At 43.8% G+C, this 27,635-nt stretch overlaps 2 protein-coding genes across 2 annotated transcripts; one reads left to right on the forward strand and one right to left on the reverse strand.

Annotated features, from left to right (window-relative positions):
* Window positions 1-1,547: 1,547 nt before the first annotated feature.
* LOC308320313 (aquaporin-4-like) lies at window positions 1,548-14,471 on the forward strand (the record flags this gene model as incomplete). The annotated part of the gene is made up of 5 exons (XM_080770626.1): window positions 1,548-1,671; window positions 3,317-3,585; window positions 4,734-4,898; window positions 9,732-9,812; window positions 14,169-14,471. 5 exons carry the CDS (start codon window positions 1,548-1,550, stop codon window positions 14,469-14,471), a joined length of 942 nt encoding a protein of 313 aa, XP_080626752.1.
* Window positions 14,472-14,550: 79 nt separating this feature from the next.
* On the reverse strand, window positions 14,551-27,190 carry LOC308320314 (uncharacterized protein; the record flags this gene model as incomplete). Its single annotated transcript, XM_080770627.1, has 6 exons — window positions 27,062-27,190; window positions 26,852-26,929; window positions 25,074-25,220; window positions 24,825-24,905; window positions 17,868-18,029; window positions 14,551-14,585 (listed from the first exon to the last, which is right to left on the reverse strand). The coding sequence occupies exons 1-6, from the start codon at window positions 27,165-27,167 to the stop codon at window positions 14,551-14,553; spliced, it is 609 nt and encodes a 202-aa protein (XP_080626753.1). The 5' UTR covers window positions 27,168-27,190.
* Window positions 27,191-27,635: the final 445 nt, after the last annotated feature.

The raw sequence follows: 27,635 nt of genomic DNA on the forward strand, positions 1-27,635 counted from the left end.
GTCAGTGGTGGAAAAAGTATCCAAATTTTTTAATTAAGTCAAAGTAAAAATACTGCAATGTAGATGTACTCTGTTACAAGAAGTCCCGTATTAAAAATGTACTCGGGTAAAAGTACAAAAGTATCGCCATTGAAGGGACCTTTAGACACCATGTGTGTGTGTGTGTGTGTGTGTGTGTGTGTGTGTGTGTGTGTGTGTGTGCGTGCGTGCGTGCGTGTGTGCACTGTAGGTCTTTCGTCGAGTGACTACGACGAGCAGTCACTCACTCACTCACGCACGCACGCACACACGCACGCACGCACACATCTCACAGGGAAATATTGTACTGAGCACCGTACAGTATACAGTAAATATAACAATACAAGTATAGTTGCACTGCTCAGTTCACACGGGTGTCATTTCTACGCGAATTTATTCAGTGAGTATACTAGACGTGATAGTACGTACTATGTACGTAAGCGCAACAGATGTTGTACACCAGAGGGTCTTCAACAAGCGCTCCAGGGCCCCAGGGTTACTGTCACGTGTAGGTGAGGTAAGGACCCAAACGCAGGACAGCCAGCCATGTAGTGTTCAAAACCATGAATTGGTGATTTAATTCAGAAGACAGGTGAACATGAACAACTTAAAACAGACAGGATACAGGTGACAGGATACTCAACAATGACTCAACAAGGACTGACTGGGGAACAAGACTGATATACACATGAGGGTTGATTACAAAATGAGGCACAGCTGGAGCAAACAAACATAGAACCAAGAAAACTAGACCAGGGAACAAAACATAGAAATACAAGACCTAGACTGTACAATAAATGACAAAAGTCTGTGACTGTGACAGTTACTAAAGGAACTTAATTATTTTCTTTTGTGTTACAACATTTAGCTATTTTTTTTTAATCCCTACTTTTCTAGACCAAAATGTCCAGAAAAGTCAGAAGGCGTGTTCAGAAAGTTTGTTCAGACGTGCTTGTGTTGTTGTCCCCCGGCCCGGTCTGCTCCTAGAGAGGGAGTGAGTTCCACAAACCCACGTTTCAACCCAGATTCGGCTCAAACAATTCGCTCCAATGCCACAAACGCCCAACAGCCGCTAGGAAATGTGAATCCCTTAGATTCCCTCAAAACCGCTCTCACAGAGCACCTACGGACGGCTGCAATTCGAAACTGGCGCCTGTAAAAGAGTTAATGTCCGCCCCTATATTCTTCTATACTGTATACATATTTTGATGATTTTCTTTTTTTATTATTATTGTTTTTGCATAAAAGTGTATATTTGTCTTTAAATGTTTTGATGAATTGAAAATGGAGGACCCTACGAAGCTTATGTAAACACGTCTTAGTGCTTTTTCTGGTTTTATCCTCCTTAGCAGTTTTCGTATCGACCTGTGCTTTCCTTGAACTGTATATCCATTCTGCAAACTGTCAATAACATTTTCAATCAATCAATCAATCAATCAATCAGGACGTGCTGGTCCCAGCGTGTGCAGTGCCCTGTCTCCCCCTGCTGGCCCAGGACGGTACGTGCGTGGCCGCTGCAGCAGGCCGTCATGGCTGCCTTCAAGGGCGTGTGGACGCAGGAGTTCTGGCGCTGCGTGGCCGCAGAGTTCCTGGCCATGCTGCTGTTTGTGCTGCTCAGCCTGGGCTCCACCGTCAACTGGAGCGCCGTCACAGGTGAACACTGGCTGAGGGAGGGAAAGACAATAATATGTATACTTATACCATGCACTCATTATCAACAATGAACCGATGGCGTCATTATACAGTACCTTAAGAGTTGTTGGAAATGAGTCTTTGGCTTGCAGCAGTGTTGTTTTTGGGCGACTGAAACTAAGACGAAAAAGGTCCGTCGACTATACCCTTTTTCCACTGACGAAAACTAAATGAAAACTAAGCTATGGTGACTAAAACTAAGACTAAATATATTGACAGTTTCGTCGACGAATGTAAACTAGACTAAAATGTCAGGAAGGGACTAGTGGACAAGAGATCCAGTAGTCATTTTACACTTGCAAGGTTGCATGCTGAAAATAGCAGATCGTATGCCATTTGGTCGACTAAAACTAGACTAACACTAAACATTCCAGCTGAAAACTATTCAAGAGACTATGACTAAAACTAAAATAAAAATGTGCTGCCAAAAAACAACACTGTATACTTAGAGACGTGATGTCGCTGATCACATGACCCAGAGTTCTAGACCAGTTCTGGTTAACCCATTTTTACCAGAGGACGATTCTCTTCTAAATCCTACACAGTTTTCTGAAAAACCTGTTTTTATGTCAGCGGTGCTGAAGCAAAGATTTGAGTCAAAAATGTTCACTCTGAAAGAATAATATATTCAAAGATTTGCGCCACATTTTCACGATAAAAAAAAAAAGAAGGCAGATCTACAAGCTCGTATCGCGGCACTCGGTGCCGTGATATGAGCTTGTAGGTCTGCTATTTTTCAATAGCTAAAGCGTAACACCAAACACCAAAGGGGTTCCAGCCCAGAATGGGTTAAACCATTTGACCCTACAGTATGTCGACATTCTGATTGGTCCCTCTTGTCTAACCGACCAACCGACCAACCGGCTTCTATTCTGCCTTGCTCCGCCCTGGTTCTGCCCCTTTCTGGTTGTTTGCACACACACACACACACACACACACACACACACACACACACACACACACACACACACACAAAGAATATCACACTTGTGTGAAGTGAGGGGAGTTATTATCATTGTAGCCACGTCATCATACATCATCTCATTCCGGCCAATCAAAATGTGCGTCCTCCTCACCTTTGTCTTCAATGTTTGTGTTACGCAAGGTTTGTGTTTACACAAACACTCAATATTGTACTTTCATTGGCAATGGCATTTAATGTTTGTGTTATAGGACAAACTTTGGGTTTACACACACAAGCACACACACACGCACGCACGCACGCACGCACGCACGCACGCACGCACGCACGCACACACACACACACACACACACACACACACACACACACACACACACACAGTAAAAGCTAGACATAGGAGGGCTATCGCCCCTCAAAAAAAGAAAAAAGTATGACCTATTGGCCTATGACCTATTGAGTCTTGACCCCTGTAATCAAATCTACAAAGTAACTATAGTGACTGAAATAAAATATCTAAAACCACATATTGATATTACACACACAAAGACCCCCAGGAAAGTGTTCTAAATCTTCTAAACGTCATTGACATATATAATGTTTTTTGCAAAAAGGGTGAAGTGTCCCTTGTAGTACAGTATGCTATATAGTCACCACTTACATGTCCATTCCACCCCACGGCAGCAGGTGCAGCGGAGCAACAACAGCGCCCCCCGGTGGTGCTGATCTCCCTGTGCTTCGGCCTGAGCATCGCCACCATGGTGCAGTGCTTCGGACACGTGAGCGGCGCCCACGTCAACCCGGCCGTCACGGCCGCCATGGTGGTCACCAGGAAGCTGAGCCTCGCCAAGGGCCTCTTCTACCTGCTGGCACAGTGCCTGGGCGCCGTGGCGGGAGCCGCCGTGCTCTACGGCGTCACGCCGCCCGCCGCCAGAGGCGGCCTGGGAGTCACCGCGGTGAGAGAGGAGGGAGAGAACTGGACGTTAACGTCCGTAGCCGTGGTTCTTTGAGCCATTATTGACTGAAAGAAAATTCTTCTAAATCCTAATTTAGTAGTGGGTTTTCTTGAAAAAACCTATGTTTATATGTCAGTGGACTGGTGGTCAACCTTTTTCACGTCAAGGACCCTCAGAATTATCTCTATTGGGCCACGGACCCCCATCTAAAAATATGCAGTTGCAGGGACCTCCCAGAAGGAAAGATTTGAGTTAAAAAATGTTCGTTCTGAAAAAACATATTCAAAGGTTTGCGCCACATTTTCACGACTTTTCAAAAATAGCAGATCGACAAGCTTGTAGCGCGCCACCGAGTGGGGCGCTACGAGCTTGTAGATCTGCTATTTTTCAATAGCTAAAGTATAACATAATGCTTAAAACACCAAAAAGGGGTCCCCGCACTGAATGGGTTAAGCTAATGAGCGAAATGGTTCGCCTATGGCAGGGATGGGCAACTGGCGTCTGGCGGCTGAAGGGCCACATCACATGTGGCCCCCACCTTCACTTAATGCGGCCCATACATTATTTATTTCAGATGTTACAATTCCAAAAATGCAAATATCACCCGCTTGAATTACTTCAGTCTGTATAGGTTAGTTGCTTAATGAGTATAGCATTACAATGTTAGTCTGTTTTATGTCCACTGTATTTGTATTTTGTTCATACTGTATTTGTATTTTGTTCATAAAGTACTAAATGCATTTGAAATTACGTAAAAAAGGTTACTTTATGAGTGGTATTATGTTAGGATGTGTTCCGTCATGTGTTTGATGGCCGCCTCAATGCTTTTCCAATGGAAGTCACATGGTTTGACCAAACAATTGTGTTTGATGGGGGGAGGGGGGTCAAACCCTGTGACTTCCATTGGAAAAGCATTGAGGCGGCCATGAAACACAGACGGAACACATGATGTGTGTTTGACATGTGTGTATGAGGTCTAAACCTCTCTCTCTCTCTCTAGATTCTATTTTTTGTTTTTTTGAGGGGCATGGGGCCAAAACAAGGGCCAATGGCGGCCCCGTACATGGCCTTCGTGGCCTCTGTGCCCTGGGGTGGCGATAAAGCCATTTCATGTGTAGTGTTTCATTTCTTTTGTATTATTCTTTCAGGTGAACAGCAGCATTTCCGCGGGCCACGCTCTGGTGGTGGAGCTCCTCATCACATTTGAACTGGTCTTCACCGTGTTCGCCACCTGTGACGCCAAGCGCAGCGACCTGAAGGGCTCGGCGGCGCTGGCCATCGGCCTGTCCGTGTCCATCGGACACATGTTTGCAGTGAGTATACTTTTTTTTCCACCGACGACAACTAAATGGAAACTAAATGAATGAACGTATGACGAGGTTGCTTCAATCCACACGTTGCTATATACAAACACTGTTCAGGGGTCAAACTGCCATGAGAATAGTCACACAGAATAGATGCACCCACTGACACAATGGGCGCGTTCGGAAAATAGCGCACTGAGTGCACAGTGCAATGCAAACTATACCCGCACTGGGGGGCGGGGCGGGGCAGGAGGGCACCCACTGCCGTTATAAGAACTTTCCGTGCCTGGTTACTTCCTCTGACCAGTAGCATATAGGATAGTCACACTTTATGTGTGGGGAAAACAAGTCTGAAGGTTGGTTTTTGAGTGTGCTTTTGAACATGGTGAAAGTGTGTTTGGGGGGGGGGGCAGTTCTGATGTGAGCTGGGAGTGAGTTCCACAGTGAGGGGGGGGGGGGGGGGGGGGGGGGGGGGTTACAAAGGGCTGCAGAGAACAGTGTCACACCATTAACATTAACATAGGAAACGTCTTTAAAATAGCATCAAACCAGAGATAGATACACCAATGCAACACTGCTCGTCTGAGGATGACCTAGAGAGAGGAGGAACAAAAGCCCAAAAAAAGTGAATTAAATAAATGAAATTTTCCTAAATAATCTTGGGGGAAAAACATGGAATATTTTTTGTGACGTTTTTACAACACATATTTGGTATTGAGGGTCCTTGGCACAACCAACATTTACAAGCGACACTACAGGAAAAACAAGCCCAACGTTGCTTAATAATAAGCAGACCTGGCAACACTGGTGTCCATCCATGTGTCTGTGTGGTTTAGGCGCTCTCTTTCTCCCTCCCCCTGTAGTAACGTTTAGCTATTTACTATGTCAGCAGTATCAAGCACATCATGTTCTCCTATTTCTGTCTATCCATCTGTAGCTTGTGGCCTGAGGTCGCCATATATCTGTGAACATGTCAACAGAATAACTTTAGATCTTTGTATCTTTAGATCTCAGTGTCTGTCAACAGAATAACTTTAGATCTTTGTATCTTTAGATCTCAGTGTCTGTCATGCTTTCAGAGTTAAATTAACTTAAAAACGTCAAATAAAAACAGCCAAAACAAATGGGGTCTGTGGTCTAATGTATATCAAACTCGGTATCCTTGAATAAATCAAATACAAAGTTGAGAATTATCAAAACTGAATTATTTAAAATACTCCTTACCACATTGCCTGACACATTATCTGTGGCAGTTTAGGTGTCTTTTAAGAGCGTATTGCTAAATGCGTTCACTGGCGTTCATCATCTTTCTAGAAATCAGTTAATCAATAAATCATATATTTGCACCATAGTTTCCCCACAAACTCCCTCTGATATTTTGTCAGACGCACTCTGTTTTTTATTAACATTTATTTTATTACATATTTTATTAACATTTATTAAAGGACAACTTTAGTTTTTTTCAACCAAGGTTCAATATTAGGTTGTTATTAGAGAAAGTAAAAGGTGAGTGTAAATTTTTTTCATTTGCTGCTTTCTTTCGTTTTAGAGATTTTAGCTGTTTTTGACAGGGGCATTCGAGCATGGGGCTAAATATGTATTTCTTTACAAAATGTTATAGTTGTTTTTATTTTTTTTAATATAGTCCTACTAGACTCCAAGAAATTACATCTGGCCACATAAGATCACGGGATCTATTGAATGTATCAAACTGACACAAATATTGATTTGAGCCTATGACAAACAGTTGTGTGGCTTTCCCCCAGTAGGCTACCTTCACATTCAGTAGATCCTGTGATCTTTTGCTGCCAGATGTAATTTCTTGGGGTCTATGAGGACTATAGTACTCATCTTTTACTTTCTCTAATAACAACCTAAAACATGAACCTTGGTTGAAAAAAAAACTAAAGTTGTCCTTTAACATTAACATTTTCTCACAATGAATTGTGTGATACATCATTTTTTTGATAAATACAATTAAAAGAATAGTATTTTTGTTTAAAAAGTTAGTCGCTGCATGTCTCCAGCTATTAAGTATAGAAAATACATGTATGTGTTGTCTCTCCTCCTGATTGGACAAAATTGATATCCCGACCTGAAAATGAATGTTCTGTTTACTGAAGAGCTGGAGAGATTACTGAAGCAACACTTATAGCAATGATTAATATCACAATTTAGATTCATTTAACGGCGTTATTGTAACAAGAGACTATTTTGCGTGTCTTAAGTACCAGGTCTTATTCCCTAACTTGAGTAAACTAAAGACCTGGAGGCGTGATCTATGCCATTTGGCTATTCTGAGTGGCCAAAGAGCATTGATCACGCCTCCAGGTCTTTAGTTTACTCAAGTTAGGGAATAAGACCTGGTACTTAAGACACGCAAAATACAGCCGTATCCCTCACGCAACCTTTTACCATAACCTCTCTGTGAGTACTACACCACTTCAACAAACTTTGAAGTTCTTTCGTACGGTGGTCAAATTATAGAGGAGAAATGGAGCTGAAATGGCATATCTAAAAGCGAGCTGATTGATTGATTGATTGATTGATTGATTGATTGAGTACAGTATGCAGAATGGATATGGACATTTCAAACGAAAGTACGAGTCAATACAAAAACGAGTCGATACAAAAACTGTTACTGTGCACGACACCATGGATGAAGCATTACACTTCTTTACAACGGGATCCACCCTTTTCAATTCACCAGCTCATCCTATGCAGCTTGTAGAGACCTTTCTGACAAAGAAGGGAATTACGATAAAACAATACGAATAAAGTTCACACATTGGAGGAGGAGCTACAAGTTGTCTGCTCGACGACAGCAACGAAATGCACGATGACCAGTGGTGGAAAAAGTACCCAAATGTTTTACTTTAATTAAATGATAAATACTGCAAGGTAGATGTCCCGTGTTAAAAAAGTACAAAAGTAATACAGTAAAATGTAGTACAAGGGGGGCCCCTGCATGCACAGCAGGAGTCTATGGCTATATTTGGGGGTCCGTGGCATGGAAAATGCCCTCCTTAATTGTGGCCTTTTTGGGTCGACCCCCTGTGGAGGGTGCCAGGGAGGTGAGAACACATGCTGGGGGCTCAAATGTCCGGGTGTTTCACCACCACATATGCGTACAGTATAACTGTACAGTACACAGCATGCATCGGTCTTGTCCATACATGGCAGTGCTGTGTGTGGCAGCGTGTGTAGTGGGTTGGGGCAACACACTTAGTGAAGCTGTGGGAGTGTGTTTTGAACTTGAAAGAGGAATGCAGTCCAGCCCGACAGAAACAAACTTGTGGGGGGCACGGTGGCACAGTTGGTAGTGCTGTCGCCTCACAGCTAGAAGGTCCTGGGTTCGATTCCCGCTCAGGGCACTGTGGGTGCTGGCGGCGTGTTTCCTCCTCTGCGTCATCAGTGCCCATACCCGAGGCGAGGGTTGGCGAAAGGGCCTTTCTGTGTGGAGTTTGCATGTTCTCCCCGTATCCCCTATAGGGTAGGTACCCTCACAAAAACATGCAGTAATCCTGGTCTCTAAACTGCCTCCCCCTGGCCGGCCGGGGCGCCTGATGGAGGGGAAAGGAACTGGTTGGAATAACGTGTTCCTTCCACGCGCTATACGTCCAACCAGGGAAACTCCCCCCTGTCAGGTGTAAAGGAGCAACTTGGACACTCAAGCATGAAGGAAGCATGAGTTCAAGTCCGTTGCTCTCCCCAGGTTGGCGGAGGGTGTGTAGAGCCCAGGATCACAGTAGATGATTGACACAGGGGTGAAAAATGGGTTACAAAATCGTGGGATAAAAAATATAATAATAAAAAAAAAAGAAACAAACTTGTCAGTATTACACATATTTGCTTCCAAGACCATCGGACAGTCCTACACCCACAGTTTCTGATGTGAACAATAAGGCTATCACAACGGCTAGCACTTTCAATATCACATGACACCGATCATCCCCTATATCGCTTTTTTTAAACTCATGCCACCTGGACAAAGATACAGAACCTTGCTGTGGAAAAAGTTCTGTTCATAGTATAGTTGTGTCCCCTCAGCCATCGCGGCATTAAACAAACCATGCTTGTAGATCGGCTATATTTTTGCTACGACAGTAGCCTATTATAATATACGCAATGTGGTTCTCTGACGATGGAGAGGTTCACGATATTTCAACACTCATTCCAAAGTTGCCCACCCCTGGGTTGGATCATCGGCAGGCTTTGAAGCTAAGGGGGTGCCATGCCTTTGGTTGCCTTGTATAGGCCAACACCAGTGGTTTGTACTCGTGGGAGCCAATGTAGGCAGTGGAAAGGAGGACGTGAACATTCTGTCTGGCTGACCCGGCCGTGCCAGTCAGGAGGGAGTTGTACAACAAGTATAATCACCATTAACAGTAACTCGAGTGGTGCCCCAGAGAGCGCTGGCCGATGCTTGGAACGATGCAAGTTGGAAATGAATGCCCCACCCAGTTATTATAGTCTCTGTCCCTTTTATGCCAATATAATAGTTCTTTGTCAGGCATATGCCCAATTATGGAATCCATGCAGATGGGCCTAGCTGTCCTGACCCATCATTTTATACATTATGGATAATTAGTGTGGACTCATGTTATTCGTCTCAACTGCTATTGGCTAATTTGGGCCCTGCCCAGAGACTGCATGCAGGGCAGGGGCCCTGTCCATAGCCCGGCTGGAACGCGCATGTCAAATTTGAAGTCGGTGGGGCGAACTGTTCTCGAGTTACGTGGATTACAGAGGTACACACACGCGCACAGAGACTTAAATATATGAATATGTAAATTGTATAGATATATAGATGACGATTGTGTGTGGTATGTTTCTCCTCAGATCCCCTACACTGGAGCCAGTATGAATCCAGCCCGGTCGCTGGGCCCCGCCGTGGTCACCTGGAGCTGGGACAACCACTGGGTAAGAACAACTCTGACCGTATCATGGGAGAACAACATGGCCGACACATTAGTGTTGGCCCTGAACACTAAACAGACTGACAATTTCGTCAACAAATACAAACTAGACTAAAATGTTAGGAAGGTTAGGGAAGAGTAGAACTAGCGGACAAGTCATTTTATGCTTGGTTGAATGCTGAAAATAGCAAATCTACAAGCTCACAACGCGTTGTCAGCTTGTAGATCAGCGATTTTCAGTATGCAACCAAGTGTAAAATCAGGCATTACGACGCCATCAAGGCCTGCCAATTAAAATTGCATTTCACTCGGGTTAATTGTCCCCAGGTGATTTTGGGCGGGGGTCCCCAGATAATTTCCTTGACGTGCAACATTTCTAAAGTGTCAATTTAAGGGCTTTGAAGACCCTTAGCACCTCTAAAATATAATACAAAAAATCGGACCATTAATGCGTCAAAAGTAATCAATAAACTATGTAGACTACAGAAAAATGGCAGAAATTTGCCAAACGAAATTGTCGAACATTACCTAAAAAAAGAGGCAATGATTGTAAAAATAGCCGATCTACATACTGTACACGTCAGTGCATTTTTGGCTATTCGCAATATATCGGTGGAACTGAATGCCGCCCTGAACTCCTACAATGCTAAGTGCTTGTCAGGGTGGGTGGTCCCCAGTTCAAATAGGACGATCATTTTGGGGGGGGGGTGTTCTGAAAAGTCAGGTGATTTACGATCATTCTCTGTGCCTGTCGTCATGTGACTTCATGGTGGCTTGTTGTGGACTTTTTTGTCAGAATTCTATTTTTGCCACATGGACGTACAAATTGAGCGGACGATTTATATCACACCAGAATCACATACAGCAGTGGTTTTCAACCAGTGGTCTGGGGACCACCAGTGGGCCTTGAGGGGCTTCCCAGGTGGTCCCCAGCTAAATGATGGAGAGTTGGTAACCAAATGGACCCTTATAGATCTTTAACTCTTGAGAGCGTAAAATTAACCCAAACCCGTCCATTTGGTTTCATTTTTCGCTCTCAAGAGTTAAAATATTGTTACGCATCTGCGTTGCTTAATTTACAAGACGTCTACACAATTCAACGTGTGCCTGCTATCTCTCCTAATGGTACCAACATCAATACAGCAGAATGGAATCGTGGACAAAACAAAATATTCGTTAGTTTTGGGTCTGAGAGGCCTAAATGTCATCAAACGGTGGTCCGTGGCTCAAATACGGTACCCAAAGAAAGAATGGGCCTTGATATGAAAAGGGTTGAAAACCACTGACAGTCATAAAGTGATATCCTTGAATGACCATAACAGGTCTGTAAGTTAGTAGAGTGCACTCTCATAGTTATCGGGGGGCGGGGTGCTTGAGAACCACTGCTCTTATGATCAATTGAAAGGACCAGAAGTGAATTCCTCATTCATTTTTCCCATAGACATTTCAAATGTCTATGGGGAAAATGAATGGGGAATCATTTCCTGGGCCCTGGTAGGGGGCGGGTCTGCGACGCTCTATATAGCCTGCTGCTTAGCAGAAATGGAAATAAAATAAATACAATGTAAAGATATTTTTAAAATATATATCTTCGTGAACGGAAAACGGCAGCTTCCTTACTCAGATTTCGGGAGGTGTAGTTCCAGACTCTCTCCATATAGCATTCGGAGATTGTGGAATAGTGGCTTACATTTCTGAAGAAATCCTGGATACTTGGCTTTCAGTAATTCGAGTCTTATGATCAAGTTGAACTATTTTAAAATGTTTTTCAAAATTGTAAAACATGTCAACTAAGGGATAAGGGATAAGGGGTGGCGCATGAAGATACGGCCCCAATTCTTAGGGACATATTGATGGCCCCTGGTGCTGAGTCAGAGGCCCATGCCTCAGCTTTTGATATCCCCCCTCTGGTCTTTCATTCATTTCCACACACGTGGCTCCATGTGACTGGTCAGACTGAATCAAATACATACGGTACATTTCCTTTTGGCAAACATGGACAGACATGTTTGATATTTGTATGCAAAACACATTGACCCCGTCCCTATTTTGGGCAGATTTTCTAAATGTTTTTCAACAGCATGGGTTTTATCATCATTTTCAAAAATAGCGCATATTTGAAGCAGATACAAAAAAAATCATCAGTTGTCATCGTTTGTTTTGAAACCCCCCAGAAGCAAATATTTGAGTTAAGAATATATATTCAAAGATCTGCGCCACATTTTCACGACTTTTCAAAAGCAGCTCATAGATCTGACTTGTAGATCTGCTATTCTTCCATAGCTAAAGTGTAACATAATATGCTTAAAACACCCAAAAGGGGTTCCCGTCCTGAATGGGTTTCTAATAAATCAACTCCTGCATCATGTGTAAACAGACAGCATGCAGACAGACGTATGTGGAGACTGGACTAACTGAACTGCCAGGCTTCTGGGGGGTCGACAGAAGGCCACAGGACAGGATATGACCTCTTGTCTAGACGCAGATCCCATGTCTGCTTCCATTCTATTTGTACGCGTTTAGCAATAACTTACCATAACTAATGTGACAACGTCCTCATACAGCACTTCCGAGAACATAAATTATTATGTATGTATGTGCAGTATGTGCACAAGCAATATATATCACACCAAGCCATGGCTACGGTCTGTGCAGTCATGTTGTTATTGTCTCCAGGCCGAAGGCATGGGGAGAGAGAGTAATGTTAATATGCCCTCCGTCTGTCCGTCTGATACCAGCTAGCCTGCATGGGGTCCACCTATGCTTTCTATGGCATAGGCAGCTCCCGGCAGGATCCGCCGGGATAATCTAGACACAGCTGCGCGACATGAGACTAATTAATTAGAGCGACAGAGAGAGGAGTGTGTGTGTGTGTGTGTGTGTGTGTGTGTGTATGTGTGTGTGTGTGTATGTGTGTGCGTCAATTTAACAAAGGTGAAGACGGTCAGAAATCAGCAGAGAGTGATCGACGTTTGCGCTACTCTATGGTGAAAAACTTCTGGGTTTCCGAGTCTAGTTACCAGCTAATCTCCGGCACCGTTAAAACCCGGCCAATGCCAAACTTTTCACACACACACTCCCTGGATGCCAACGACGAATCTCTGACATTTTCCAGAAAGGCCTGTTATAGCGCCACCATGAGGGAGAATTTCACATTTTTACCTATAACTGCTCCGACCTGCGTGAAACGTTGAATGCACACTCCATAGAGGCCACGGAAAAACCTTTAGCGTGCATTTTTTACATCAGCCTTTTATAGCACCACCAGGCCAACCTCCCAACTTTTGTAAAACACATTTTTTTTATATTACTCCAAAAATCCCACAAATCGTTACACAGTATCTCTATAGTCATGTGCTCAAGACGGATCTGTCTGATATTTCATATTCCATCCTAATTGGCTAACATTGGCTTCCAAAGTTCGCAGGATTGACCCATTCCTGCAAACTTTGGAACAAAAAGCCTCAAATCATGAACGAAGAATAGACATTCTGGTGATACTTGGAGGGGCGGCAGTGCCTCAGGGGTAGAGTGGCCGGATGGGAACCGCAAGATTCCCAGTTAGATCCCCATGACTCTGCAGAGTTAGTGTCGAAGTGTCCTTGAGCGAGACGCTGAACCCCTAATTGCTCCCGATGTGCAGGTTGGTGCCTTGCATGGTTTCCTCCGCCATCGGTGTGTGAATGGGTGTCTATGTAAAACACTTTGGATAAAAGCGCTATAAATGCACCATTTACAATTTACCATAATTTACTTGGTACATCCTGACGAGGGTGTTTAGATTCAGCGTTAAAATTAGGATGGGGTTAGGTTGGGATTAGACATTTAGGGTTCGAGTTGGAGCCTGTTTTTTTTTTTTTTTTCACGAAAATCCCACAATTTTGTAACCCATTCTTCACCCCTGTGTCAATCATCTACTGTGATCCTGGGCTCTACACACCCTCCACCAACCTGGGGAGAGCAACGGACTTAACTCATGCTTCCTTCATGCTTGAGTGTCCAAGTTGCTCCTTTACACCTGACAGGGGGGAGTTTCCCTGGTTGGACGTAGCGCGTGGAAGGAACACGTTATTCCAACCAGTTCCTTTCCCCTCCATCAGGCGCCCCGGCTGGCCAGGGGGAGGCAGTTTAGAGACCAGGATTACTGCATGTTTTTGTGAGGGTACCTACCCTCACTGGAGCCTGTTTTATAACCTATACAATGGAAAATAGATGATCTACAAGTTCACAATGCGTTGCGGCATGTCTGTAGATCGGGCTTCAGGGTTATAGGGTTAGAAATCCACCAAAGAAGTTCAAATTAAATTAATATAGAACGTGCTAAAACATCAATGCTGCGTGTGTGTGTGTGATATTTCAGGTCTACTGGGTGGGGCCGGTGCTTGGCGGAGTCCTGGCCGCCGCTCTGTACGAGTACCTGTTCTGTCCCGACCCCAAGCTCAAGAAGGCCTTCGCCGACGCCTTCGCCAGCAACAAGAAGCCGCCCTTCCCCTCCTCCGCCGGCTACCGGGAGGTGCGGGGGAAGCGGGACAGCGTGGTGGTCGGCATACCACACGCCGACCTGGTCAAAGAGCCGCTCTTCACCGTCATGGAGGGCGCGGAGCGAGCCGAGAGGATGGAGCGCCAGAGAGAGCGAGAGGCGCTGGGCGAGGTGTCCGTATGACTGCCGCGGTGCGCTGAGGAGGAAGAACGTAGCATCCTGGACCCCTCTGCCCTGAAAAGCCCCTCTACCCTGAACCCCTCTACTCTGTACGCTGCTCTGAAAGAGACTGACCTCCTGTAAGGGTCACATTAGCGTCCAGGGAGTTCACTTAAAACTGAATTCATACTCCATCATCACACGAATAAGGTTTCGCTTGCCGGATGTTGTTTTCGGCAAGCCACCAAAGTCATGATAGTGTACAAATTTGGCTTCATCTCGAACGAGGTTCAGAGGAGTGTGAGAAAAGCAGGAGTATATAGGCTATTCACCGTGTAACCCCGCACATCGTTTAACTTTTGACGTCCAGAATCCGATGCATTTTCCAACGATGAATGACGACAACCGTCATTGCTGCCCCAGGGAATTGGAATTGAATGCTATAGTCGGAAATAAAGACGTTTTATTTCAGTGTTCACAGACAAGGCAAATGCAAAACCAATACCTCAAATAATAAATTGGGTATATGTCAAAATGGATGTGAAGTTGAAGCAATGTTAAAATCAAGCGTAGAGGGTGAATAGAGTAGTTATGAGTGGTCCGTACGTTATTGTGCTATTTCTTCCGCCTTAGTGCACGTGAGAACATAAGTATTGTAAAGTAAATTACAGAGTCATGTTTACACAGTCACAGAATAAAGGGAAGTGATGTTTACTTATAGCAATATACATACTTATAATAACTCTGCTGTTTCCAAACTATATTGGACCCCCATAATTCTGAGTTATACAGACCTGTATATAAGGGTCCATTTTGGTTCCAAGTGTACACTTTGAGTTCCAGACTTGAGTGAGTGTCCATTTTGGTTCCTAACTATCGTAACGAGTCGAACCCCGATCTCCAACTCAGCAGCAGAGCAGTCAGGCAACAAGCCACGTGGCCAAGAGAGCTAGCTCCCTTTGGAGGAGCGAGTTACAGCCAGGACTTTTGCAGGGCTGTTACATAGGGGTGCAATATTGTTATTGCAATATATCATAATATATCGTATCGTCCTCCCAATATTGTGATATTGATTATGTAGTACTAGTAGTAGGCTACCCATTGTTGTGGACAGACAAGTTGTGAACAAAGTTGCAGTCAGTGTTTTACTGTTTGGATGATGCAAGATTCATGTACTTATTAGCCAATTTTCGAAAAAAAATATTTTGGAATAAATACATAATTCAAGATTTTTGCCTTTTATTATTATTATTTTTTCATTTTCAGTTACACATAATATTGTGATATATCGTTGCTGATATTTAAAAAATAGATGCCTCATTGGCCACTGCAGTTCGTTGGAGCAATAGAGACACAAGGGGACTACAAATTTCACGCCCCCAAATGAGACAGCGTCCCCACTTCTGGTCCGTTGGCACGGTGTACTGCAGGCCAGCCCATAGAAGTCCATTGAAATTCAACTGTAGTTAGCCTACTTTTAAAATAATATGAAATTAACTGAAGACTATATTGATTTGAATACATACGTTTCCAAATGTAAGAAGTGTCTTTGTCAACATACTGTATATTGTCGTTTTCTCAATAGAGGATGTATTTCACATTTCATTTACCACTTGAATGAGTTACCCATAATGTTAACGGGGCAGAGGGGAGACGGCAGACAGAGAACCTGTTGCTTTTAAGGGACGTCACTGCCTTTGCGAGGCTACGAGCGCCGACTTTGAAGGGTGGAATTCTCCCGATCCCGACTGACTTTGTCTATATTTTGAACATGTCACAGGCTTACTATAATATGTTCTACCTACCACGGAGCTCCGACGGTGTGTTTTACCGCTGTCAACTTGTTGTAATAATTAACTTTGCTGAATAGTTGCATGGGAAAATAACCCAGCTAAATGGAGGAGTGACATCCTGACATTTTCAACTATACCTAGTGAATTCTCCAGATTAGTATTAATAATAGTCTTGGCAAGATGCCGTTTAGATCATTTTCAACAAATACAAGCATATAAAACTAAATACAACACATATCTGGGTATTGAAAACCTCAAGGGATGCAACCGTGACGTATATACCGTGCGACCACTTTGACTTGAGATTTACAATGCTAGGACTTTTCACAAACTGATGGAGTATATTATAGTAGGATGTATATTGAGATGGCAGTTATGTGACATTGAAAAGGACAAATCAAACATATGCAACACTTTATTTGAACACAAAAAAATGCTACAGCCTCAGTAATGAACCAGTGAAATTAGGGTATTTTATGATGCCTCTCATAGGGATTGCATTGGCAGCTGCAGTACACAAACAGACCAGAAGAGGGGACGCCGACTCATTTGGGGGGCGTGAAATTCGTAGTCCCGACTCCCCGTGTGTCTCTATGTGTTGAAGGATGGGCGGAATAATTTACACTGGGAGAGAAGTACACCGGAAGTGTGGAAGGCACGTTATGTCGCACTGCAACTCAATGACTTGCATTTGACTACATTTTACCATAAACTGAACAAATACAATACTAATACTTTCCCCCTGTATGAGTCCTCATGTGTCTTTTCAGATGGCCACTGTCACTAAAGCCTTTACGACAAACGTTGCAACTAAATGGCCTTTTCCCTGTATGAGTTATCATGTGTCTTTTCAGATGGCCACTTTCACTAAAGCCATTACCACAAACGTTGCAACTAAATGGTTCCCCTGTATGAGTCCTCATGTGTGATTTTAGTGTACACATTAGACTAAAGCCTTTAGCACAAACGTTGCAAATATATGGCTTTTCCCCTGTATGAGTTCTCATGTGTCTTTTCAGATGGCCACTGTCACTAAAGCCTTTACCACAAACTTTGCAACTTAATCGCTTTTCCCCTGTATGAGTTCTCATGTGTGATTTTAGTGTACACATTTGACTAAAGCCTTTAGCACAAACGTTGCAACTAAATGGCTTTTCCCCTGTATGAGTTCTCATGTGTGTTTTCAGATGGTCACTGTCCCTAAAGCATTTACCACAAACTTTGCAACTAAACTTTTCCTGCCTCTTCAGTCTTGCCATGAGACGTCTGCCTTGTGTTGACAAAGTCAGGTCCTGAGACAGCTTGTGACTTGAAGACAATGTTTGTTTTTCCACATGTTGTGTCTTGTGTGAATCCATTGCGTTTACAGCCGACTGACCTTCACTGGTCTCCTCCCAGTCATCACTGTATTCAATGACGTCAGATTCAGAACAGTGTGGCGAGAGGAGCTGCTCATTTCTGGTTGGTTGTGAAGTTCCACAGTCCTCTACATTAGCTTGTGTTTTCATGTGTTCACCACTAGATGGTTGTGATGTTCCACAGTCCTCCACATCAGCTTGTGTTTTCATGTGTTGAGTTGAGGTGCTGGCTTCAGCCTCAGTCTCTCTGTTTTCATCATCATCTTCACTTTTCACTGCTAGTAACGTCATCACTTCTTCTGGTCTTTGAAGTAGCTCCTCTTGTTCTTCTTTAATGTGTGGAGCTTGAGGTTCCTCCTGGACTAGACTGGGACTCATCTGCTCATGTTCAGGGGAAACTTCCTCTTTACACACAGGCAGGTGCAGGGAGTCTAGTGGGGAAAAGGTACAATGAGAGCATAGCATTACATTTAGCTTTGGTAGTTGGACGAACTTCAGCTGCAAATGCATTGTCCATTTCCAAACCATAAATCTCATTCATAAAAAAATGCCATTTACTGCAAACAATATTATTTATTGAGATGTATTTTTATATTTGTGGGCCTTTATTAGATAGAGTACATGTATACAGTAAGCTGACAGGACAGTAGCTGAAACTACTAAAATAAGCAAGAGGGGAGGTAAAACACCAAGAAGGATTAATCACAGAACTGTCAACAAACTGTGGGAGCAGCTAAGTGCTAACTGGCAACTAGCTGCAAGTGCCTGCTGGGATTATTATTATTATCTATCCTTTTCATTTGAAAAAATGGATATACTATATAATTTGGTGATACAATACCCAGAGGACATTACCTCTGAAACAGGGAGAAATAAATACAGAAGCAAGGTGCTCAGAGAATATCCTGAAACACTCAGAGCAGACTTTAAAATGCAATGTGACCAAGCAGTCATCACAGACCTGTTGTTCTTTACGGAGGACCCAGAAGCCTGGCACTCCACACTCCGTGAACAATTTAATGACCTTAAAATGATTGGCAACAAATCCACCCGTCAGCTATACACAGACACTGTACCAAAATCAACTTCTACAACACTGGCATAGTGATGGTTCAAGGATCCTAGACAAAACTGGCAGAGTTTGAAAAAGACCTCAGCTCCCAGAGCTGTTCCCCCAGGTCACTCCTACACCTGCCATCAGTCCTCATACACCCAGGACACCGGTGTAAATGCAGCGCATTCAGGAGTGTCTTTCCCTCCTCGAAGTAGAGATCGTTGAATTCAAAGAGAACAAGCAGTCGGACACAATTCAACAGATGAAAGAAGACACGGAAATGTTTAAAGAGGATAACAATATTACATTTGGACAGCTGAGAGAAAATATAAATGAGATTCACAGAATAAATCAAACTCTCAGACATGAACTGTACCAGATGAAAAAAAAGAGTTGGAACAGAGAGACACACCTTGTCAATCTGGAGGAGAAGCTGCTTAGGACGGAAGCAACACAGCAGCACCCTCCAACTCACACCATAGACACTGGTCCACAGACCAGCTCCAGCAGCCATGTAGCACAGACTGGCCCTCCACAGACTGACCGCAGCAGCCATGTAGCACAGACTGGCCCTCCACAGACTGACCCCAGCAGCCATGTAGCATAGCACAGACTGGCCCTCCACAGACTGACCCCAGCAGCCATGTAGCATAACACAGACTGGCCCTCCACAGACTGACCCCAGCAGCCTGGCAACAGAGCAGAGCCTATACGATCCAGCCATCCAACAAAACAACACAGCCCCTCCAGCCCGGCAGTCAACTCCTCTCCCAGCCAGAGTAGAGTCAACCACAGAGGAACAGGGACCACGAGGTCACCAGCCCCCTAAAACGGCAATCCTCATAGACTCCAATGGCACATTTATGGAGCACAGGAAGATGTTCCCTCGCCACACTGTGGGGAAGTTTTGGTGTCCGCACATTGATAAAGCCCTCCAACTCCTTTGTCACAAAGAACTTTGTGACCCTGACAACATCATCATCCACACTGGAACCAATGACCTGCGCCACAAGGGAGAGAATGTGTCAGAGGCTGTCAACCAAAGAGGTCAACCTACTAGACCCCAGCCTACTAGAACCCAGCTTACTAGAGCCCAGCCTACCAAAGCTCAGTCTACCAGAGGCCAGCCTACCAGAACCCAGCCTACTAGAACCCAGCCTACCAGAGTCCAGCCAACTGGAGACCAACCCAGCAGAATGCCACCCACTACACATCAGGCAGGCAACAGTGCCAGGCCTCGAGAGCACTTATCTGAAGCAGCATATGCAGGAACACATCTATATCTATTAGTTCATGTAACATTCAGGGCCTGTGCTCCTCGGCTTTTGGGCTGAAGAGTACAGACCCAGAATTCATCTCTAGCATAAAAGGTGAAGATATCGTCATATTATTAGAAACATGGTGTCGATATGACACCGGCTGTCCCTCAAACTATAGAGAAATCTTACTGCCATCCCTCAAACACATACGTCTTGGTAGAGATTCAGGTGGAGTTATTGTGTGGTATGAAGAGGATCTGTCATCTCATATACATATGATTAAAAAAGCATCAACAACACATCTGGCTTAAGCTCAGAGTTGTTTTTGGCAGGCATTTTTTAGATTTAGTCAGTCTTAGTCTTTTGGACGAAATGCTTATTAGTTTTAGTCACTCTTGATCATTTGGACAAAATGCTTAATTAGTCTTAGTCAGTCTTAGTCATTTCTATCCTTGATAGTTTTAGTCGACGAAACCTCCTAAGGGTTTTGGTCAGTTTTAGTCATTTTAGTCAAAAGTTTTAGTCCAGTTTTAGTCCAAATTTTTAAAATGTCTTTAAATAAAATGTCTATAGCGTACAGGTATTAATACATTGGCATTGGAATCAAGGTTGACAGGTTGTCATTGTCATTTGAAGCTATATGATTCCCTGCTTTCATATGACATGAAACTTTTTTAAATACAATGGCAGTCCCTCAGTCAAATCTGGTCACAAATATACCGGTATATATAACTTCAACTGAGATAGACAGATGCAAATAACATAAAAATAAAATGTATGATAGGCTATTTTATATACCGGTAATATCAAATCAGAACAGTGCAACACTGCAGTGAAAATCAAAGGCTTTAACGGGAGAGAGACAGAAAGACGTGTTAGAGAGCGTCTCTCTCTAACGCGCGAGAGAGAGAGAGAGAGCGTCTGAGAGAGAGAGAGAGAGAGAGAGGGGGGGGGGGTCCCGTTAGCAACAAGCTAACAGCATACCGGTACGTTCGTTCTATGATCCATAAAACGACAGATCCACAACGCGCATGGGGCTGCTCCAGGCTGCAGAACCCCCCCCCATGCGCTCTGCGATCTGCCGTTTATAGAACCAACGTTCGTTGCATGAAGGGCAGATCTGTGGGCACGCAGCACTTCGTGTCACAAACTCATTACTCACTCATTGTAGTAGCCTAGTAGGCTGTGGGATAGATTTCACTTGCTTTGGTTTTGTGTTTTTTTCCTCCCGAGCTCCTCCGCAGTTAAGACTGCTGCGCTCATTACCGGTAGTTTTATTGTCGGTGGCCATCAACAGGGGGGGCCATGCTTGCTTATTGGCGTGCTTATTGGCGTTCTCTCCCGAAGTTAACTTTGCTGTTGTATTGTGTGCGAGCCGAGCACTGCGGCCACGGCATCTGGACAGTGGACGCTGACGTGACAGGCAGGCACAGCCAGCCAGAGCAGCGAAAGTAACAGATACGGCACTTGAAAAACACAAAAAACCCCGGCTCATAAAAGGAAGCCGGAATTTATATACTTAATTCAACGCCATTCCCGGTGATTCATAGGGGCCCGGTAATTAATAGAAAGGAGGAGTTTATTGGAGGATTTACGGTATATCTCTTTGTGGAGAGCCTTGAGGTGTCGCTTGAAGTTGGTGGTATAATGGTATTCTTCCCAACTAACTTGAAGCCACATGGTTTGTCCCCGTCTCCCGGTACGAGGCCCTCTGTTTTATTCTCTGTGACGTTATATTTCGACGACCACCAAGCCCCGGCGTTGAGGCTGTGGGCGCCGCCATCATGGTCAACTGACTGTGTGTGGAAGTGAAGAAATGGGATGGTGTGTGTGTGTGTGTGCGCGTGCATGCATGCAGATGGGCGTGACCAACAAGGAAAGGAGAGGAGGATAGCGGCGAGAGCAGTGACATTATTACCGGAACATTTTCATGCATTTAAAACTTTGTTCGTCAATCCACTATAACATTTTCGTCTAGCCTCGTCTTGTCAACGATAACACACACACACACACACACACACACACACGTCTCGTCATTGTCATCAAACAGAGCTATTTAGCTCGTCAGCGTCAGTCTTGTCCCGAATTATTTTAGTGTCGTTCGTTTTAGTCCGTCTTCTTAGTCCTGGAAAAAGGGGGCGTTGACGTCGTCATTTACGTTATCGTCATGCCTGACGAAAACAACACTGCTTAAGCTAAACAAAAATATTGCCAAATGTGATAATGATTTATATATGTGCGGCATACCACATAGGGGTCCACTCAGTCACCAGGACTACACTAGATGGGACAAACATCCCACAGAAACCCTGCATGCAGAATTTTGTGGGTCCATATTAAACATCCAAAGCAAAACACCAACCAATGCATGCAGGGCAGAATTAGGCCGTTACCCATTAATTATTACTTGTGCAAGCAGAGCGCGCAAGTAATAATTTCGCCCGGCCTCTTCACCGCGACAGCCGTCCCGCCATTTGATGTGTATGCAAAAAAAACAGCAAATCTGTGCCTGGTTTGCAGGGACCGGATTACATAAATGACCATATGTCTTACGTCATCTTTTAGAGCTAGTCATAATCAGTAAAATAAAATAGCAAATTGTGCCTGATCTGCTGGGACCAGAGTACGTGGAGTGTATATGTATGACTAGCTCTCAATGATGACGTAAGAAATATGGTCATTTGTGTAATCTGGTCCCAGCAAACCAGGCACAGATTTGCTGTTTTTCTTGCATACGCATCAAATGGCGGGTTGGCTGTCACGGTTTTGGCGCAAAGTAACCACAGTATACCGCTAATCAACTTACAACTATATACTCTATATAGTATATGAATATGTATACGTATGTCTTACGTCATCATTTAGAGCTAGACATACGTATACTATAACTGTATTTCTTATATAGATAGAAACTTGAACCATACTTAATAATACTAGGTGTTTATATGCATAAAGTAGGTAGGTAGCAAATAGTTACACCTAATGATTATACATTTCAAACGTTCCTTCACAGAGATACTGAGACTTGACAGTTTACAGCGGTCGAAAGTACTTGCACGCTCTGCTTGCGCACTAGTTGGCCATTTATGGCCTACTAGTGTGCAACAAGCAAGTATGCACTCGACAGAGTGCAGTTCTAGTTAACATAATTGTTAATAATAATAATAATGTTAGCATTATGTTATGCTTTAGCTATTGAAAAATAGCAGATCTACAAGCTCATAGCGCGCTACGAGCTTGTAGGTCTGCTATTTTTGAAAAATCGGAACATAGCTTTTTCAGAAAACTGTCGGGATGTAGAAGACATTTTTTTAATCTGATCTCAGGTCAGAATGAAAACTGTCAGGATGTAGAAGACAATTTTAGAATCTGATCTCAGGTCAGAATGGGTTAAATCAAGCCCCCAAGACAGCCGAGGGAGAAACCCAGGAGATGAAACCCCAACTGCCAACTAGTCCTGGGACTTAGTATTAGTGATCACTCACAACCCAACCACAGTGTCCAGCCTCAACCTCAGACCAGCACTGCTTTACAACCACTAATTAGAGTCAACCAAATGTGTAAACTAATAAAAGACACCTATCTGGAACACTACTGGACCAATCAAACCAAAACTCAAAACAAACTTAATTGCCATCTGGCCCTAAAACATGAATATAAACTGGCTGAGTATCTGTTTTCGGTCAAAGACAAAAAGCAGAGACAGATCTACCAAATACAGAGTGAGTGACCAGTCTGGCCATAGAGAAAGGACGACACAAGAAGTCCTACCTACCTAGAACAGAGTGTGTGGTCATTGTACCTCAGCTGAGGTAGAGACTGAGACACACTTTCTATTAAAATGCAATAAATATAATAATATAAGAGCCGAATATTGTAATAGATATCTTTTTAAAGAACTATACATGACAATGACAAACAACTCATTGTATTAGGAGAGGTGTGTGCTGCAGGTCACACATGAGGGACACAAAAGATATACACAATGTGACTATTATCTTGACACGAACTATCTCGACACACACACACCACGGACACATTTGATACTGTACATTTTCACCGGTATGACAGTATTTTCATATTGTATTGTGAAAGTTAATGTTCTATTTGCTTGTTTTCTGTTATATTTTTATTTTATTTAGTTTTGTTCTTTTGTTGAATTTCATGCTTTGGCAATACTGTAGCTATTACAGGCTTTATTCTGAATTTGTCGATGGTGAAAAGCCTACTTGTTGTATTTCCAGCCTACATATCCTACAACATGTAGGCTAGACACATCCAAGATAACGGCGGTAGGCCGTCAACCTGACGTCAGCCTGTTTTTTTAAGTGGTGCAAACCACTTCAACATCCAGCTTACAGCTCCGTGTACCGTGGTACGTACGTACGTACGTACGTACGTACGTACGTACAATGAGCATGAGTGGTGTGCGCATGCGTGCGCGTGCACACCCGCACACGTGTGTGTAGTGCCATGCATGTGCGCGTGCACCACTGGTGCCTGTGAGGCTGCGCACGCAGCACAGAAACAGCAACATGTTGCTGCTAGCGTCAATGCTAGCGAGCTAAAATACAGCCCTCCTTGCTCTAGAAAGCACCAATATTTCCATCTAGACCACCGGATTATCAGCAAAGACCTCCGAAAATCGCGCTAATTGACCAAACCACGGAGAGCTCCGTAGATTAGGATTTATTCAGCTTTTAGTCTGCCTGTATAATGGGAGGTGGACGGCAGCGCGTCCATAATAAAGCTAATCTAACGGAGCAGAGAGAGAGAGAGAGAGAGAGAGAGAGAGAGAGGGGAATTGCACCACTTTGATTCACACAGGTGTGATTTTCCCTATAGAAGAGCAAAGCTAACTCGGGCCAGTTCCACCAAGAACAAGTGGTTAACATTACAATACTCTTCCATACCAGTGGCAGGGAATCCAAGGAATTCCTCCATGTCGCTGTCCTCTTCAAACAGGTGTCGGAGATTAAGTTCTCTGTCCATGGCTTCAGTTGGACCACAATGGAGAGAAGAAAACATCGTCAAATGTCTCACTTGTGTCTAAACGCGCGCACACACACACACACACACACACACACCCACACACACACACACACACACACACACACACACACACACACTTTACTTTTACTTAATGTGAAGCATTTGAGTACCTTTTCCTTTAGCCAGGACGCCGGAGTCGCGAGAGGCCGAGCTCGTCTCCAAAATGCCTGACACCATCGTGGTTGGCGTCAGGTTGCCGTCAGGTGAGCCTCTGTCCGATGGCTGGCCGTCCTCTTTCTGTACTGATGTTTCCTCATCTGTGGGTGGTTATGAAAAACACACATTTACACTGTGAATGGTATGGTACGCATGTGCATGCACCATCAACTGAAATACAAACTGGAATGCAGGTCACCTTAGCTTTAAATAACTTCAACCATTATTTTAAATGTTAGCTATTGAAAAAGGGCAGATCTTTCATTTAAATAGTGAAAACGTGTGAAAATCTTTGAATATAGTATGCTTTCACCACAAACGCTTTAACTAAAATGTTTGCTGCTGGGGGTCCCTAGAACAACATATTTTCTGATAGGGGCCTGCGGCCAATTACATATAATTGTTGGTCGTCCTTGACATGAAATAGTTTGAGAACCACTGATAGACTGATAAATAGACACCATGGGTTCTATTTTCGTCCACCCCGGCCCTTATCCCTAAACTTCTTTGCCATTTTTCACTATTTTGAAACTTTTTAATAGTTAAAATAGCCAATCTACAAGTGTCGATGTAGATCGGCTACTTGAACTATTCAAAAGCGGTTTAATCGGTGAACCAATATTTCTCCACCGCTTGCTCCATGCACGCCCGCCCCTCTAGACCAGAAAACACGCTGGCTGGACCGGGCTACCCAGTCGTAAACATGCTCATGTCCCAGCTTCCTTCGAACATGTTGCAGGCATCAAATTAAAAATGAATGAATATTTGCTGGGGTTCAGTGTCTTGCTCAAGGACACTTCGACACTAACTCTGGGGGAGCCCGAGTTCAAACTGGCAACCTTGCGTTTACCATCCAGTCACTCTCCACCCCTGAGCCACCACCACCCCGGTTGAAGAGGATTTGTAAATTGTTGTATTCTGTTTTTATTTATGTTTTACACAACGTCCCGACTTCATTGTTTGTACAATATAAAGCACGAGGGAAACTGTTACGCCTTTCTTTCTTTATTGAGCAACGTTTCGGTCGTCAGACCTTCAGGCATGTTCGAAACGTTGCTCAATAAATCTAACTCAAGTGAAGACAGTGTATGGGATTATTTCTTCTCTGCAGCCCCTTCATGCCAATACAGCTATATTGAATTGAAAGAGAGAGGGAGGGAGAAGATACAGACAGAACTGGCTGCCCTAGAGAAGACAGACTGTTCACTCTGCTCTCAAGGGGAGGTGGAGACGGAGCTACACTTTCTGTTACAATGTGACAAATATAAAGACATCAGAGAATCATTCTTCCCTAAATTTAAAGAAAAATATAGAATTTGAATCCACCATTAATCATCACTTCAATATGTTCTGGGAGAACAGTCCAAATGCACATTTTTGGCAGCAGAATACATGTGGAGTTGTCATCAACTGAGGGACTGCCAGTGGACAGAAGAGCCAGGTATATCTGGGTCATTAAATTGCTGCTATGTTTCTGTTTGTTAATTTCTTTCCATTGTTACTGTATTGCTTGTTGTTCATTATTGTTGGGATGTTTGTTGTTGTCTCTCTGTGCGCAATGTTGACATTTGTTTTGTCGTACATATACGCTTTGGCAATGTAGAACATATTTTATCATGCCAATAAAGCCTTTTGAAATTGAAAAGAGAGAGAGAGAGAGAGAGAGAGAGAGAGAGAGAGAGAGAGAGAGAGAGAGAGAGAGAGAGAGAGAGAGAGAGAGCATAAAACGTACTGATGTCCAGGTGGTTTTCAGATTCCTGTTTAACACTCCAAACCCTCTTCACCTTCAGGCTGGACTCTGCACTCTGGTCTGTAATGAAGGTATAGAATAAGGACTTTAATAAGGACTTTAAATGATGACCATTCAGAGTTTGCAGGATTTGATCAAGGGTGAGCGTATTCTGGGGCGAGAATTATTGTATTTAAATAAAACAGTACATACCTATCTTGTACAGCTTCACTACAGGTTGCATCTTTGCATGAAGCAGTCCACGTCCCTGGTCCGTCTCTCGCTGTTCCTCGGACCAAGTTGATGTTTTGGAGGTCATCTCTCTGGATACTGTAGACCTCTCCCTGTGGTGCTCTGTGGAAATCACCAGTAGAAAGAACTGTTGGCTCTCAGCAACCTTATACCATCATCTAATCAAATCAAACTATAGACGTCTACCATGCTCTGTTCAGTTGAAAGGTGCAGTCACTAGGTAAGAGCTAATATCGTTGTCCCCCATCCTGATATAAACACCAGGGGAAACATTTGAATTAAAACTAGGTGTTGACACTAAGGGTTGCCCGCCACAGTGCCCCTGGCAGGGAAATAAAACTTTCGGGCAAGTGGAGCTTGCTTCCGGGTTGCCCCGACCGGGCAAGTGCTCCTTTGGGAGGGGACGCAACCGCCTATAAGCACAACACAAGATATCTGTCTAAACACCTGAACGTATAGCCACAGCACTGTGTCTTCTGGTCTGTGAAATGTCACATAAGAGCACTGTTTACCTATTATGTGCCGTTTCCATTGG

Source organism: Protomyctophum bolini (genome assembly GCF_963924005.1).
Source record: "Protomyctophum bolini genome assembly, chromosome: 8".
Classification (NCBI taxonomy): Eukaryota; Metazoa; Chordata; class Actinopteri; order Myctophiformes; family Myctophidae; genus Protomyctophum; species Protomyctophum bolini.